This window comes from Rhinatrema bivittatum, chromosome 4 (assembly GCF_901001135.1).
Source record: "Rhinatrema bivittatum chromosome 4, aRhiBiv1.1, whole genome shotgun sequence".
Taxonomy (NCBI): domain Eukaryota; kingdom Metazoa; phylum Chordata; class Amphibia; order Gymnophiona; family Rhinatrematidae; genus Rhinatrema; species Rhinatrema bivittatum.
In genome coordinates, this window is record NC_042618.1 from 232,944,513 (window position 1) to 232,962,768 (window position 18,256).

The 18,256-nt window shown below is 42.7% G+C and overlaps 1 protein-coding gene across 2 annotated transcripts in view; it reads right to left on the reverse strand.

Annotated features, from left to right (window-relative positions):
* Nucleotides 1–4,123: 4,123 nt before the first annotated feature.
* The window catches only part of ADIPOR2 (adiponectin receptor 2), a 147,515-nt gene continuing 133,382 nt past the window's right edge, over nucleotides 4,124–18,256 (reverse strand). For both annotated transcript variants that reach the window (XM_029599900.1, XM_029599899.1), the window contains one exon: nucleotides 4,124–4,453. In XM_029599900.1, the coding sequence (XP_029455760.1) occupies nucleotides 4,325–4,453 (129 nt within the window). In that variant the 3' untranslated portion in view covers nucleotides 4,124–4,324. The remainder of the gene's footprint in view (nucleotides 4,454–18,256) is intronic.

Here is an 18,256-nt window from a genome sequence, read left to right on the forward strand (position 1 = left end):
AACACCCTTCTTCAGGATGCAGGAAGCATGGTAGAATAGCCTTCCAGAGGAGGAGACGGCTGAGGGGGGATATGATAGAGGTGTTTAAAATCATAAGAGGTCTAGAACAGTTAAATGTGAATCAGTTACTCTTTCAGATAATATAAAGACTAGGGAGATCTCCATGAAGTTTGCATGTGGCACATGTAAAACTAATCTGAGAAAGTTTTTTCACTCAATGCACAATTAAACTCTGGAATTTGTTGCCAGAGGATGAGGTTAGTGCAGTTAGTATAGCTGTGTTTAAAAAAAGGATTGGATAAGTTCTTGGAGGAAAAGTCCATTACCCGCTATTAAGTTGACTTAGAAAATAGCCACTATTACTAGCAACAGTAAAAATGGGATAGACTTAGTGTTTGGGTACTTGCCAGATTCTTATGGCCTGGATTGGCCACTGTTGGAAACAGGATGCTGGGCTCGATGGACCCTTGGTCTGATCCAGTATGGCATGTTCTTAATAGTGGAAGCAAAATCAGTCAGTTCAAGAATGCACGTGATAGGCACAGTAGTAGCAAAAGTAAAGGGAAAAAAACCAGAGATCTACTACAGTCCATGGCACTGCAAAAGAAAACAAAGTGTGCCGATCAAAGATGTGCCTTATCTATCAGATTCTATGTTCCTTAAGTCTTATTATAACAGTGGTATCTGTGAGCATGTAGCAGAGAAAGAATGTCTATGCAAAGAGAGAAACAACTGAAAGCCACTCCAAAAATCAGAATAAATGTTTTGGTAGTCTTAAAACCTATTTGTTCTGATGCTATAACTTCCATGGCAGCATTTATGATTGAACCAGGCTGTGACGCTGCATTATTTTTGACACAAGGCAGGCACATGATAGGGGAGAGACTATTGGCTTCAGAATAGTTTAACAATGCGTCCAAACAAAAAAGATACACAGGGCCGCATTTCATTTGGTTCTTTTATTAGCAGATGTTAAGAATAATACAGCAAGTAAAGAGATCCCCCGTATGGAACCCTTCACCCCCAATCCCTTTCTACTCCATTCCTCACTGCTTACCCCACCCGTCCAAGATCCCCAAATGTGCTTTGCTGCTTCCAATGGTAAGCAATTAAAAATACTGAACAAGGCCACAATTTGCTGTGGAAGAAGCAATGGATTGTAACCTATTCTATGGCATTAGATGTACACAAAAGAGCAAGCAAGCAAGCCTCTGACTGCTGAGAGTAAGGCATTCAGGCAACCGCCTGGGAAGGGTTCTCAACAAAAGCTAGAGAGTAAAGTGCACAGCTAGGCTGCTTATTGTAATACTCACATACACACTCTAAATTAGATATAATCATTTTACAACAGGCTTTATAAATTCTCTGAGTACAATTTTTTTTTTGTTTGCTTATGAAACAGTTGTGTGCTGTAGTGGACCAGGGTATGACACTTTGCAAGAAGTGAGTGCATTATAATAATAGGAGACAATACACAGATCTCTCGATTCATGATATATTATCTTATGCTTCCAGATACTTTATCGCAAAAGTGCTTTTTACACAGGTGTAAGTCAGACGATGATATGTACCGGCACTTCCTCCAGCAACATTTGTTTCTACACTGTACAAAAAGGACACCTGCAAAGCTACCAAAACCCAATGCATTATTGTACCATAAAAATGTAATACTGATCTTTATTCGTTAGAACCTCTATTCTGCAAAATTCCTGAGTCACAAACATCTTATCACCTGGAGAGATTTGGCTCACATTTTTCTCACAGGCTGCAAAAAAAAAAGATATTTGAGCAGACTTGGGGATCTTCAGCTCCATGCCAAGAGGATTTACTCCTAGGCAGTGTTTTGCACACATGTGAACTGGGCAGAATAGATGCCCATGTACACTTTCCTAAGAGTTTTCATTCTCTTTTTGTAGGGGCGGGAAGGCATGTAATCATTATAGGGCTTACTGGAAATAAAAGCAAAATCAACCATACTCGTCAAAATCCCAATGCGAAAAGTAGTACAGCCCCTACCCTTTGAACATTTGCTTTTACAGTACTTTCTGCATCTGCAAAGAGATTTTAAAAAGTATGACCTCCTCTTCACAGCGAGAGGGATATAAAGATAATTTTGCATTCACAGCTCCGATGAAACTGAACAAAGTGAGCAAAATGTCTCCCAGTTCGTGCATATAACACCTATGTGATAACAAATATTCCTTAGATCCCAAGAAAGCTTACTAGAACGAGGGCACTAATACCATAATCTTGCCCTCTAAATCTGGAAGTTAAAATACTACCTGGAAATATTGATCCGATAATTTTAATTTTTCACCATTACCACCATATTTGCACAGAATCTAAATTTTCTATAGGTCATTTGTGCTGTTTCACAGAAGAGAAATAGCATATATTTGAATTCTACATAGCAATATTTGTGACAAATACCAAGAGGCCTAAAATCCTCATCTTCTATACAGTAGGCAAATATGAAGTTTCTTGTATTATATTTTCTGTGAACTCCACTTTTTTTGAGGTGTCAGTGGTGGCATTAACACGTAGGTATAAAGATCTGTAGTGCCATGGCATTCGCCAAACCCTGGGTAATAATAAGCAGCTTCAATGTGAAGATCCACCAGCCCATTAGACACAGTGAATTGGACTACAGCAGCATCTTGAAGAGACTCACCCTGCTTGGCTAGTTATTCACAATTTACAAATGCACCAGAGTGTGAATTGGATCAGATTTGAGGAGATTCTAACCTGTTTCATTTTTAATAGAAGGAAACTTGCTGAACAGCTTCTGCAGAGTAAAAACCAAGAGGAAAAGCTATTTAGACCATCCAATCAATTAAAAACAAAATGAAACAATGGATCCACAAAGCAAAACTAGGATGTCGTGACAGAGAATGCCACAAGCTTAGGCTCCATAGGAGACACTGAGAGCCATGGGCTCCATGAGCATTCATTTTCAGGGCTCGTGTAGAGTGGCATTAAATGTTTAGCAAACACTATTTCCTCACCTTTCCATGCAAACCTCAGTTTAAAAAAAAAAAAAATCAAGATCACAAAGAAGCTCAAAATGGAGAAACTAGATGGCTGGATTAAAAAATGGAGAAACAATGGAACACCAGTTAAATAAATCCAAAAGTTTGAAGCAAGGCTGCATATGCCGACTGATCTCACCAAGGATTATTTAATCCCGATGCTACCATAATACAATCTAGACTTGCTGATCTAGAGTACAGTCACTCCCACCTTCCCTCAGTCAGCAGCTTCCTCGGTTATTAACTCACTAACGGTACTACTGGCACCATCCTCTGATCTTGATTTGTTTCCTCCACACGCTCCTAGTCCCATGGCTAACTTTCTCTGCTATTTTACATAACCTAGCTCTGCACCTGCTGAGACCAGACAATGACCACTTACAAACTACCAAACCGGATAAAAGGAAGAGATAGCATTATATGTGCACAGACCCACACATGCATATTTGCTGTTACTCTAGGTCTGTGTGCAAACTAAGCATGTACCACAGTCCTCACTTGCAATCTGAAATCCTCGAGGGGCTCAGAGAATCTGCAGCTCAGTCTGGATTTTCTCTAGTTCCTGTGGGTTTTGTTTTTGCCCCTTACAAGAGCCACAACTTCCAATTTAACAGCCATTCCAGCTCCGACCAGGAGTAAAAACGACCCAGTGGCACACGAAAGAGAGGCAAGGTACATCTGTGTAATGCACATTTCACATCACTGGGATTTTCCCTAACCCTCCTGCAATCACATACTTTGTGCAAATTTGAAAGAACAGTGTGTGGTACTCAGATGGATACTTTCAGTATAAAATTTTCTCCCTATCACTTTTTTTTTTTTTTAACTTTTTTTTTTTTATATAACAGAAATGTAAAAATCTTATTTACATTAGCCTTTTTTCCTCCCCAAATCAACATCTTAATCGCACTCTTACAGGATATAAATCTAAACCTATTTAAGAAAATGAAAAATAGCCCAAGACATCTCTCTCCCCCCATCCCTTCCCTCTGCCCCCCCATCCCCCACCCCACAAAAAAAGTCTTTGATAAATAAATATGGCATTTAAAAGAAAATCCGTGTAAGGATCCTTTGCTCCTTTGCTTTCTTAGGAATAAATTAGATTTTACACTTTATTCAAGCATTTGAGGTAAGATTTTTGTTTCTCTTCTTTTGTGGAAGTCCTCTTGAAGGCTTTAGTTTCCAGTTAGACGTGGCGTGGGCTTCGCCCCACTGTCTCCTTTGCTAGCCGATACAATAGATCCAATCACCGTCTATTGGATTTTCATTTTGCTCTGAGCTACTTGAGCCGGGAGTTAGAGCACATCCTGAGGGCTGCACCCTCCGCCGACCGTGAAACGGAACTCCTGAAGGTTTGAGACACCATGAAAATGGACAAAGGCTCCAGCCACCACAAAAATGTGGAAAAGTTGATGGGAGTGGAACTGTGGAGGGAGGGAGGAAAAAAAGCATTAATAATCACTAAAGAGTCTTAGCCATACGTTCTCCAGAAGTGACAGTGCACACTTAAGCTGGGTTACAGTTTGTACTAGTTTTGGCAACAGCACAGATTTAAACATTGAGGATACAATTTTTGGTACTGTATTTTATTTTTATTAATATTTATATTCAAATTTCTTATGAATTTTATACTTATGCATTACAGGGGTTCTCAACCCAATCCTCCGGATACACCTAGCCAGACAGGATTTCTAGAGATCCACAATGAATATGCATGAGAGAGATGTGCATGCAAATTTAACTCATGCATATTCACTATGGATACCCTGAAAACCTGACTGGATAGGTATATCCCGAGCACTGGGTGAAGACCACTGAAGTACTGTATTTCTAATTTGTTGTAAGTCACTTTGGGGAACGCTCAAGGATTGAAAAGGCAGGGTAAAAATAGAAGTACGAATAGATTATATGTACTCTGGTTTCTGGAAAATTCCTGTACAAGTGAAATAATCCCCAGTAATGATAGGGACCTTTCTGTAACTACTATGGTGACAAAAAAAAAACAAAAAAAAAAAAAAAAAACTTGAAGGCAATTTTTTTTCTTTTTTAACAGAAGCTATTTTTGCTTTCTAGGGGTATACAAAAATTGCACTATACCCTACTGGGGCAGCATTTCCGTTTTATAGTTGGTTGCACTGACTGCTACTTTTCAATGTGTTCTCATGCAGTTTGGTTGAGAGGATCAAAAAGAAAGCTAAATTACCCCATTAGCCCAAAAGGAAAAATATAACCACCCTACTAGGAAATATTTTGCTCAGCACAAAAAAGTGTAGCATTGGGGTTGCTTTACATCTAAAACAAATACTTCCATCTACTATCTTTCATCCTTTTAGCACCCTTATGGCATTTATGGGCTTATGTGCTAGTTTATTGTAGAAAATAGAGTGGCTTGCAAAAGTATCTGACCCCCTAAAAAGTCAGATTGTTCCAGACACTATGTTGTTAAGTGCAAACTAGTATGCTCTTAAAAGTACATTTTCAAAGTCACAATTCATTATTTCTCTGCAATTTTTGTAAAATAAAATAAACTGAAAAATGCGGCTTGCCTATTTAATCCCTGAGCCGTGGAAGCTCCAAGTTTACACAGATGAAAGATATTGCCCTAACAACTGGCTTACAATTGGTCTGTACCTATGAATCATTCTGAATAAGATCCCCTAATTCCAGTACGACTGGTCAGGCTTTGACTCAAAGAAAGCTGTGAAAATGAAGACAAAAGAGCATTCCAAGGAAAGTTATTGTCTCTACAAGTTTTCTTTAAACATAAGAAATGCTGTATTGGGTCAGATCAAGGGTCCATCGAGCCCAGAGCCCTGCCTCTGATCAATCCGGATCTCTAGGAATTAATGGCAGATGCTAAAGAATACATCTTAAATTTTAGTTATTTAAAATATGTATTTCACGCCCATCTGCCATCCTGGGCAAGTTACAACAAAAACATTCATAAAATTTACATAATAAAAACAAAACCAAAAACCAGCAGCTGGTTAACAGCCAATCAACCTCAACTGCTGAAAGGCTCCAAACTGAAAAACAGTTACTCTCATACTGCATAGATAGAAACAAATTCAGTCTCTAAGAACCTAACCCATACTATCTTCCAATATTTCCCAAAACTTGATTTTAAACACAGCTCTGTCCTCAAATTTAAACGGAAGGGTGTTCCACAACGATGGACTCGCCACCATTAACCCTCTCTCTCTAGTTTCACAAAGAGGAAATATACGAAAGCGAGGGACTTCTAACGAGTTCTTCCCAGCTGATCTCAAAGCACGGGAGAGGGAACCAAAATCCAACAATTCCTGATTTCCCACTCCCAAGAGTAAGCGGTGGCTCTTCCCCAAGTCTGACAAATAATTGTTTATGGGCTTTTCTTCCAGGAACTCGTCCAAACTCTTTTTTTTTAAACTCAGTTATGCTAGATGCCTTGACCACATCCTCCGACAAGAAATTCCATAGCTTAATTGTGTGTTGAGTGAAAAAAAATACTCCCTCCAATTTTTTTTTTTAAACCTGCTACCTGTAAAGTTTCATAGAGAGTTCCCTAGCTATTGTACTAGCTGAAAGGATAAATAACGCAAGCTTATTTATCTGTTCCACCCCACTTATGATTTTATAAGCCTCTATCATATTTCTTCTGTCTCTGCTCCAAGTTGAACAGTCCTAATAACCTGGTTAGTCTATCATCACTGAGTTGCTGTTCTATCTCCTTTATCATTTTTGCCTGTCCCAATGGGTTTTTTTTCCCATCAGAATTCTGAGATGTCTATTATGTCAATATTCTTACCTGGTGCCATACACTAATTATCCCATCTTATTCTTTACAATTCTTTTAACGCAACTACAACACTGCTCTCCACTTCGCCAGCGGGAGGAAGGGAAAAAGGGGAATTTGATTCAGACAATAGCCAATGCTGGGCCCCAACTTTTACAGTCCAGGGAACTGATACACAGACATTAGGGAAAAAAAACCCCCACAGGACTGCTTCTACAGCCAAGTCCAAAAGCAAAGCATTGTCCGAATTATCAAGAAGGCGCTTACCCCATAAAAATGTTGGTAGCAGTTATTTTGTTATGGGTTTGACAACTGTTTGGTTTCGATTGTAAATATTACTGCTCTTAATAGAAGGCTTGGGGGTAACATGCCCAGAATGGCAGTTATTACCATAAACTTGCTGGGCAGGCTGGATGGACCATTTGATTTTTTTTTTTTTTTGCCTTCATTACTGTTATTTTAGACTTCTGGGATTTGACTTAAAACACCTAAATGTATTTTTTCATAACTTACTAGCAGTTGATTAAGGTAATTTGGAATCAACATCTACATTCTATCAGGACACACTGAATTCCCCTTTCTAATGGAATCCTTTGTGGATACCCTATTCTGAACCAAGTGTTTCTGAGCAGCTGTTGGCCTTCCCCAGGATCTAGTTTAAAAGCTGCTCTATCTCCTTTTTTAAAATTGTTTGTACCAGCGGCAGCCAGGTTCTTTTTTTTGGTTACGGTGGAGGCCACCCCACCAAAATAGGCTCCCCCCTCCCAAAACATTCCCCGTGCCTAATGAATCTGAAGTCTTTCTCCATGCACCACTGTCTTACCCATTCACTGAGACTCCCGAGGTCATTCAGCACCAACTCACCCCCCTTTTGCAAACCACCATAAGCAATAGCACCATACACTGAAAGGCAGAGCTCTCTGTTAACAAATACAGATATATAAAACTACTTTACATCTGAACAGTACCTCCATCTGGTACAAACAAGTCCACAAGTCCTGACACAGAGAAACTATTCCCTTCTAAAGCGATGCATAGTTTACAAAACAAGCAATAGTTAATGTAATGACAAGCTTCCTTTACCAGCATTATTTTCATATGGCATTACAACATCTACACTGCCATGTAATAAAAAAAACAAACAAACAAAAAACTAGACCCTTCGGAGAGGAACAGTGATCTACATGTGACCATATTAAAATTCTGTCAAGTCATCATTCCTCCTGCCTGGAAAGTTACTGAATTCATTAGCAGGCCATATCTGAAATTCCATAAGTGAAAAACTTGGGTAGTAGGCCCTCCACTCAAGCCCATGGACACAACTACAAATTTCTCCACATACTGCACAAGAACATATTACACCTACATTGTAAGAGAGAGACCACCACCTTCTATGTTTTACTATCACAGCCCCCAAAATGATCTACTAACCAATCTGTTTTTTGACCTACTAGAGCAACTGATAAGGGATAGCTGTTCCCTTGATTGTCTTTCACATTTTATTGATAAAATGGCATAAGCAAAAGACAAATATAAAAAAAAAATGCAAAATAAATAAATAGGCAAATATAAGCAATAAGAAACTTTGCAAAACACGGAGCAGCTCCATTGGTTTACGAGTGAAGACTTTGTGAATGTACCTTACACAAGCAAGTTTTGCAAAGCAGTTTTATGGTTAACTTCGGACTCATCATTCAACTTCTGCCAGAAATGGGGTAGCCCCCAAAGCTGCCACCTTATGAATTACAAAACCATTTCAGGCTTGCCAGATTTCTAATGCTGTTAAAAATGCATTTGTTGTGCTTGCTATTTAAACAGACTAATTCCTCATGTACTCGACACATGAATAAAGACAATATTTAAAATATTAAAATATTTTCTAGTGCCTATTAATGATTAACTTCGCAAAGCAGAGAGACTAGTGACTTATTCAAATGCTCAATGTTCTTTGTTCTAAGAATACAAGCCTGATTTACCGAGTTTCCTTCCATGTGGTGCCTACTGGTGAAACCTTTGATAAATCAGGCCCTATTGCTTCTGTCTATACTAATTTGCAATTCTGATCTACTATGACTGCAACACACATGTAGCTCTTAATTCACTTTTGTGTTTATGGGCATGCAAAGCCATTCATGAATTGTGCAGACAATGCAAAATAAAATATATTCAACTATGGGTAAGTTAACTGACCACTGGGAAAATTTTTTTAAAATATGGCTCTTAACTCCAAACTCCATACATCTTGGTGGATTCTTTGGACGGAACATAAGTCTCCTACAAAGCCAAAGATATTATATAATGCACTTCATCAATGAAGAATGAAGTAGAAAAATATTTTTTCCTTTCCAATAGTTTTAGGAGAAATTAAACTAAGAAATTTAATTGCATTTATACAGCATTCTTTGAGGCCAAGTACTCAAAGTAGTGTACAGCAAAGTAACAAAAATTCATTACTACGCTTAAGTGAAGCAGTCAAACAAGTTCTTAAGCAAAACAATGTACAAACAAACAATCCCATGCTCTGGAACTGAGCTTTGATGACACCCTGAAACAAGCTCAAGTGTTTATTTCCATAATAAATCAACTGAGGGTCAACTGATAGATCCCCATGCTAACCTTGGGGATCTATTTTACAAAATGAAAATTTCTAATTCTGTTAGCTAAAGTTCTTATATACTTCTTCCATTGGAGAAAACCAGCTAGTGATGTTCCATTCTTTAATCTGTATTTCCATTTTTATTATTTACTATGTATTACGTTTCTAATTTTGTTCACTATATTGTTCACTGATACCACTATATAGTGCCCTCCCCTCTTTATAAAATGAAGAAATTACTTACCTGATACTTTTGCTTTCCTTAGTGTAGACAGATGGACTCAGGACCAGTGGGTTTATGCTCCCCTGCCAGCAGATGGAGATGGAGCAAGCTGATGTCACCCGGATCTTTGTATAAATGTATTATAATCCCTGTATAAATTTATTATAAACCATGTTTTCATTGTTTTGATATAACAGTTTGATATATCAGTTGTATTATATTTTTTATACCGGTGCCTGTCAGCACTATAATTGTCCTCTCTTGTTCCTTATGTTCCTTGTTATTTTTAAAGCCTGGTCTCTGCACTGCGTTCACATGTTAACTGAAGAGAAATTCTCATGCATTTCACGTTCCTTGTTATATGTAAAGACTGTTTGCTGCATTTCGTTCTTATGTAAACCGATGAGATGTTCCCAACGATTTTCGGTATATAAAATTCTTAAATAAATAAATAAATAAATATATACTCCTGCAGTGACCCCAGCCTGCGAGTATTCTCTTCAAAAGCAACTGTGTCAGATAAGCAAAAAAACTTGATAAAAAACAAAACAAAACACCATTATTAAAGACAGGTAACCAGAACTGTACTCAACCAACTAAAAACACTGAACTCATGTAAGATTCTAGGTACCCCAAGCTAGGGACTGGATGAACACTTCCAGTAATCCCTTGGGACCCAGAGCCCAACAGGAAGGCTACTGACACACTCATGGGGCAGCTGAGGGCGGGAAGCTGAGTCCATCTGTCCACATTAAGGAAAATGAAATTATCAGGTAAGTAATTTCTCCATTTCCTAGCGTGTAGGCAGATGGACTCAGGACCAAGGCTACTCGCCCATCAGGGTGGGAGGTACCCACGGTCCAGTCAACTCCGCACATGCAAAGGCTGCATCCTCCTGGGCCTGCACATTCAGACAATAAAACCTGGAAAAGGTGTACAAGGAGGACCACATCGCAGCTCGGCAGATATCCACGGGAGACAACAGACTAACCTCCACCCATGATGCTGCCTGAACCCTAGTGGAATGGGCCCTCAACTGAGTAGGCAATGGCTTTCCAGCATCCACATATGCAGCCATGACTACCTCCTTAATCCAACGAGCTATGGTAGCCTGCGAAGCCAGAGTGCCTGACTTACTCCCACCATGGGAAACAGGCAATCTGTCTTTCAAAAAGACCTCAGAGACCTCCAGATACCGCACGACAAGACACAACATCCAAGGAGGGCAAAAGGCGAAACTCCTCCACATCCCTGATCTTATCCAGAGATGGTAAGGAGATGGACCGATTCAAATGAAAGTCCGCGACTCCCTTGGGCAAGAAGGATGGAACAGTACACAGCTGTAATGCCCCTGGAGTCACCTGAAGGAATGGCTCCGAGCAAGACAAGGCCTGCAGCTCAGAAATCTGACGCACAGAACATTTAGTCACCAGGAACACAGTCTTCAAGGTCAACAACTGTAAGGAAGGGCTAGCAGTGGTTGGAATGAAGGGCCCACCAAAAAGTCCAGCACCAAATTAAAACTCCACAATGGAACCAGTAACCTCAAGGGATGCCTAAGATGCTTTCAAAAAAATGGGCCACATCAGGATGAGATGACAAGGAAACACCATTCACCAAGCCTCTGAAACAGACAAAAGCCACAAAGAATTAAGGGCCAAGCCTTAATTCAATCCATCCTGCAAAAAATCCAGAATGAGAGGGATCTTAGCTGAACAAGGAAGAATACCCCACTCCTCACACAAGGCCTCAAAAACTCTCCAAACTTGCACTTAAGCCAAGGAAGTGGAGAACTTGTAAACGTGGCATAAAGTGGCAATCACCACACAGAAATAACCACAATTTAACAGGCGAGCTCTCTCAAGGACCAAACCATAAGACAGAACAGAGTTGGATCCTCGTGAAGAACTGGTCCCTGCTTTTGCAGATCCATGTGTGGCGGAAGACAAAGGGGGTCTCCATGAGTCATCGCAAATCCACATATCACGATTGCCTAGGCCAGTCTGGTGCCACCAGGAGAACTAGCCACCTTTGGCCTTCAATCTTGCGAATTATCCTGCCCAGCAAGATTCACAGAGGAAAGAAAAAGCAACCTGTTTTCCGGCCAGACCATAAGAACATGCCATACTGGATCAGACCAAGGGTCCATCAAGCCCATCATCCTGTCTCCAACAGTGGCCAATCCAGGCCATAAGAACCTGGCAAGTTCCCAAAAACATGACAGTCTATTCCCAAGGACCATGAAACTCTCCTGCGACTGTAGAATCGAGGAGCCTTCACATTTCGAGAAGTCTCCAGCAGGTCTAGGAAAGGAAGGCCCCAGCGATCCACAATCAGCTGAAAACCCCTCAGCTGACAACACCCACTTCTCCTGGGTCCAGACTCTCCCTGCTGAGAAAGTCCACTCTTACATTGTATTTTCCTGCAATGTGAGACGCCAAGATTATCTGTAGATGACCTTCCTTCCTTTCCATCAGCTGGTCTATTTCCTGCGACATTTATTGGCTCTTGGTTCCTCCTTGGCGAATGACATAGGCTACTGTTATCGCGTTGTCCGACATTACACGAACTGCTCGGTTCAGTAGCCTGTGGCTGAACTGCAAGCATGCCAGCTGTACCGATCGGGTCTCCAGGCGATTGATGTTCCAGTGGGACTCTTATTCCAATGCCCCTGGGTCGTTAACTCCAGACATTGAGCCCCCTAACCGTGGAGACTCGCATCTGTTGTGACTACCAACCATGCCCCAGAGGACAAGAGAACTCCCTTTCTCAGATGATCCTCCTGCAACCACCACTGGAGGTGGGAGCAGATTTCCATCGGCAAGTTGAGCCCAACCGTATAATCCTGAGCTGTGGGTTCCAATGAGATAAAGAGCACTGAAGAGGGTGTATATGCACCCTTGCCCACGGCACCACTTCCAGGGTAGCTGCCATCAAGCAGAGTACCTGTAGGTAGGATCACAGAGTCGGGTATATGGTGGTCATCAACTGATACACTTGAGACATCAATTTCTGGATCTAAACTTCCGGTAGGAAAACTATGTCCTGTCCCGTGACAAACCAGGCCCCCAGATACTCCAACTGGGATGGTTGAAGATTGTTTTTCGTCAGGTTCACCACCCAACAAAGCTCCTGCAATAAGGAGATCACCTTATGTGTCAGGAGGCATCTCTCTCCCTGAGACTTGGCTCGAATCAGCCAGTCATCCAAAATCAGGTGCACCAGGATTCCTTCTTTCCGCAAGGCCACTGCTACTACTACCATAATCTTGGAAAATATTCTGGGAACTGTGGCTAGACCAACACCACAAAGCACAGAAAGCATTGGTGTTCCAGTCGGATGGGTATATGAAGGTAAGCCTCTGACAGATCCAAAGAGGTCAGAAATTCCCCTTACTGCACCACCGTTATCACAGAGCACAAGGTTTCCATTCCAAAATGAGTCACCTTCAAGTGACGGTTGACCTTCTTGAGATCCAGGATGGGATGAAAGGAGCCCTCCTTCTTGGACACCACCAAATAAATGGATTAATGCCCCGTACTTTCTTGAGATGTGAGCACCAGAAACAGTCATTAGTCTGAAGAGCCTTTGAAGCGTGAACTCCAATGCCAGCTTCTTCTGCAGGGAGTGGCAAGAGGACACCATGAACACGTCTCGAGGAATACTGCAAAATTCCAGTGCATACCCTTTGTGTATCACCTCAAGGGCCCACTGGTCTGATGTGACCTTGATCTACCTCCAATAAAAGAGAGAGAGACGTCCCCCCTATTTCCTGTTCTGGAAGGTGGGTCAGCAAACCTTCATTGGGAAGCTTGGGAAGGTTCACCACTGGAGTCCACTCCTCTCTTGGGCTGTCAGGGACGAAAGGTCTGAGACCTACCAAAAGGCTGAGTCAGCTGAAATGTCATCCCCCTGTAGGGATGAAAATGCCTGGAACCCCAGAAACGACCCCTCATACCAAAGGGGCGCTGTAACTGTTTCTTATCCTCTGGCAACAGAGGCACCGGAGACTCGCCCCATTTATTGGCTAGTTTCTCCAACTCACTCCCAAACAAAAGTGAACCTTTAAAGGGCATCTTAGTAAGATTAGCTTTGTCAGCTGACCAATTTCGCTACCAGAGTTGACTCCTGGCCGCTGTCACCAAAGCCACTCCTTTGGCCGAGGTCTGGATCAAATCACAGCTTGCACCTGCTAAAAAGGCGGCAGCAGGCTTCATAACTGTTCTGGAATTCCCTCCACACTCAACCACCTCCTGAGAGAAGCAGACAAGATCTCGCTACTAGGGCGCAACAGGAGGCAATCTGTAAATTCATCACCACTGCCTCAAAGGCTTGCTTAAGAATAGCCTCAATCCTTCTATCATGTACATCCTTCAATGCCGCTCCTCCCTCTACTGGGATAGTCCGCTTAGAAACGGCACATACCAAAGCATCCACTTTGGGAAAACGCAAACTCTCTCACAGCTGGTTCCAGGGGGTACAGGCCTCCCAATGTCTGACCCCCTTTAAAAATTTGCTTCTGGAGCGCCCCATTCCAGATCAATCGATTCCTGAATAGCATCCATCACAGGGAAAAAAACCCAAGAGGCTTTACGTAAGGAAACCAAAATGGGATTCTTCCTCGGCTCAGACATAGCATCCAAACCAGGAACACCCAGCTGTTTCAAGATCTGGGAAATTAGGGTCTGCAGTTCATCTCGGTTCGATATGGTTCCAGCCCTGGAGAAATTTCCCTATCTTCCAGGGAATCAGGATCAACCTCATCAGTGCCATCCGGATTCCTGTCGGGAATATCTGCTGGCAGCAGAGGTGAACCCCGGCACTTAAGCATAGGACTGGAAGAGGGAGAAGCCACTGGCAGAGGGAAGTGGAGGACTGGGCCTGAAGAAAGGCTTAAGTCTTGGAAAAACTCCATCCAAGAACAGACCAAGTCCAGAAGGAACTGGAGATGGTCCCTCAGAACTTCCAACGCCAGCGGAAAAGGAAGTCGAGGGAGAACCAAGATCTGGCATCCCCAAAGTCAAGCCTGTGACCAACCCATTATCAGAACGGGAAGAGCCCGGCTTAGCAAAATCTAAGGAAGAAAACTCTCCCCGAGTGTGTGAGCAGCGCTGACACAGGTTAGAAGCCAGGTCAAGCTGAGAGACCCTAATATGACAGGCAACACAATTAGGAAGATGCTTAGTTTTCTTGCTTACCTGTGCTATCACTGCAGTAAATATGTGTTAGAACAGCTTGCGCTAAAAAATGAAATGTGCCCAAAAACAACAAGCACCTAGAAGAAAGCATAGCAAGGCACATGCACAACCTGTGCACCAAGTGTGTAAAAGAGTTTGTGCGAGTAAAAAGCGCGCCCGCAAAAATGAGCGTACAGCGTGTGCGCAGAGCCAACGGCCTATAGAGGACAGAACACGCACAAGAGCGCGCGAAAATTGCCACCGTGGCCTACCACGCGGCGACCAAGAAAAAAGTCTAAGAGCGGAGACCAGAGGAAATCCTGAAACTTGTGTCTGATTCAGGTAAAATTTTCTTTTTTTTTTTAAACCTTACCTGAGCTCAGCACTTACTGGCTGAGTATAGAGACACTCTTCCAGCTGCAGGGGGAAAGGGCATCGGCCATCACCGCCGTGCTCAGCCTCCTGCACCCGCTGCCTTTCAGCTGAGCTAGCAGCTAAGTCCACGCCAGGAAGCCCAGCTACTGGACCAAGAACATAAGAAATTGCCATACTGGGTCAGACCAAGGGTCCATCAAGCCCAGCATCCTGTTTCCTACAGAGGCCAAACCAGGCCATAAGAACTTGGCAAGTACCCATACACCAAGATGATCCCAAGACACATCTCCGAGGCACCAAAGAATTTACCTCAGGAATTCTCAACTGGGGGAGGGACCTTTAGGTATCACTGCAGGAGAGTGGGCTTTCTTTTCCTGAATTTATAATTTTAAATTTCTCCTTCCAAAAAGCTCGAAGCAATCCCCATAGGGAGATGCATGTCCACCATCTACTGGAGACAGAGGATACTGGCAGGCTGGGGTCACTGCAGGGCTATATACGGGGTGGCTCATGGAAAAGTAGTCCGCCTCCAATACCAGTTATTGGAGGCAGTCTACTTTTTCATGGGCCACCCTGTATATATAAACTGATGTCAGCTTGCTCCATCACCATCTGCTGGCAGGGGAGCATAAACCCACTGGTCCTGAGTCCATCTGTCTACATGCTAGGAAAGGAAAAATTTAAAGGTAATCCATGTGACACACATGTGCAAGATTCATGTTTCTCTTCCTGTCTAACAGGGTCAACCTTCTATGAGCTGCTTTATACAGGACTTTATACAACCATCAAAGCAGCGAAGCAGAACTATGCATGTTTTAATAGGAATCTTTTTAATTCATTTTCTCTCTTGCAAAAGTATAGTATCTTGAGGTTTCTTGGTAATACTATGAAAAATTTAGTGCCACAGAGCAAGTTAGAGAAAATGTATAATGTAATCATAAAGGGCCTTAAGAGTTTTACTGCATTTTTAGCTTGAGTAAAGTAGAGTTGCTAACCTGTTACAGTGTTCTCAGAGAACAGCAGGATGTCAGTCCTCACAAACGGGTTACATCACTGGATGGAGCCCAACACAGAAAACGTATGTCAAAGTTTACAGAACTTTGACTGAGCCTCAGTGAGCATGCTCATGCATGCAATATTCCATGCGGGATCTCCTCAGTTTTGTATCATAGAATTAAGAGAGCAAAATAAAAATGAGAAAACCCACATAGTGGAAACCCAGCTCCACAGGATAGCAGGTGGGTTTCATGAGGATTGACATGGTGCTGTCCTCAGAGAACACCTGTTATAGGTAATCAACTCTGCTTTCTCAAGGGACAAGCAGGATGGCAGTTCTCACACATGGGTGAATCCCTAGCTACTAGTTGCCCCCCTCCCCATCATAAAAGGGACCAAAAGAACACCGAAATAAGTGCCAACGCGTACAACAACCAGTTTTCTTGGTAAACGAGGGGACAGGGGGGCAGCCTGAAAAGAAAGAACAGGCCCTAGGCAGGAACAGAGTTGGGTTCTTCAACTAAACAAGTTCCGAAGGACAGACTGGCCAAACATCCCTATCCAGACTGTAATGTGATGTGAATGAGTGGATGGAACTCCATGCCGCAACCCTGCAGATCTCCATGGTGACTGCTCACAAGTGGGCCACAGATGCTGCCATGGCTCAAACAGAATGAGCCTTGACATGGCCCCCAAGATGCAGTCCTGCCTGGGCAAAACAGGAGATGCAGTCTGCAAGCCAATTTGAGAGCATCTGCTTGGCAACGGCGATCGCCAACTTGTTTGGAATAAAAGAGGTGAAGGCTCTTTTACAGTTCAAAATTTGCACAGCTTGTTCGCCTTCGTGCGAATGGGGCCTGGGAAAAAAAAGGCAGGACAGACTGGTTAAGATGGAAATCAGACACCACCTTAGGCAGGAACTTAGGGTGCATATGTAGGACCACACTGTTGTGAAAAAAAAAAAATTACTGTAAGGTAGATAAATCAACTAAGGCTTGGAGCTCACTGACCCTATGTGCTGAAGTGACCGCCCCCCAAAATATGACCTTCCAGGTCAGGTATTTCAGGTTACAGGAGCACAGTGCCTCAAAGGGAGATATCATCAGTAAGGCAACACCACATTGAGGTCCCAAGATACAGCGGAAGTTCTTAAAGGGAGGCTTCAACTGAAGCAGGCCCTCGCATGAAACGTACAACTATAGGCTGTAGAGAGATGAGCTTACCATCTACACCACAGTGATATGCGTCAATCACACTCAGATGAACCTTAACAGAGTTGATCTTCAAACCAGCTTCCAAAAGGCAAAGAAGGTAGTCAAGCAGTTTTTGTTAAGAGCAGGATCTAGGCTTTCTACTAACACCACATGGAAAGCCTTCTTTGCTTCAGTCCATAGGACTTTCTAGTGGAAGGCTTTCTGGAAGCCATCAGGATCAGAGATGCATCTTCCAAGAGATCAAATGGTTGCAATATCAGCTTCTCAACATCCTGGCTGTGAGCGACAGGGCCTGGAGGCTGGGATGGTGCAACATGCCTCATCCTAGATGATGATATTTGGGGAAGTCCCCAGCCTGCTTGGTTTCCGGATGGATATTTTCCAGAGAAGTGGAAACAAAACCAGGGCTAATGAGGATCATAGTCCATTTGTCCTCACAAAGCTTCAAGAGAGTCTTCACTACCAGTGGAGCTGGAGAATACGCATATAGAAGACCCTCGCCCCAATGATGGGTGAAGGCATTTGAGACTGGTTTGCCCTGTCCCCTGTACAGGGAGCTGAACTGAGGAACCTTCCTGTTCCAAGACGCTGAGAAGAAATACACATCCAAGCTTCCCCAGAGGTGTTCAGAGACCATTCGTGGGGTCTGAAGGCTTGACTCAGTCTGTCCTCTATCACATTCTCCATTCTGGCCAGATACATTACCCTGAGCACGATCCTGTGTGAGAGGGCCCATGACCAGATCTAGAAGTTTCCTGACACAGGAGGTATGATCCCGTACCTCCCTGCTTGTTGACATGCCATATGGCTAGTTGGTTGTCGGTCTGTATCAGTACAATTTTGTTGGACAGCCATCTCAAAGCCCACAGCG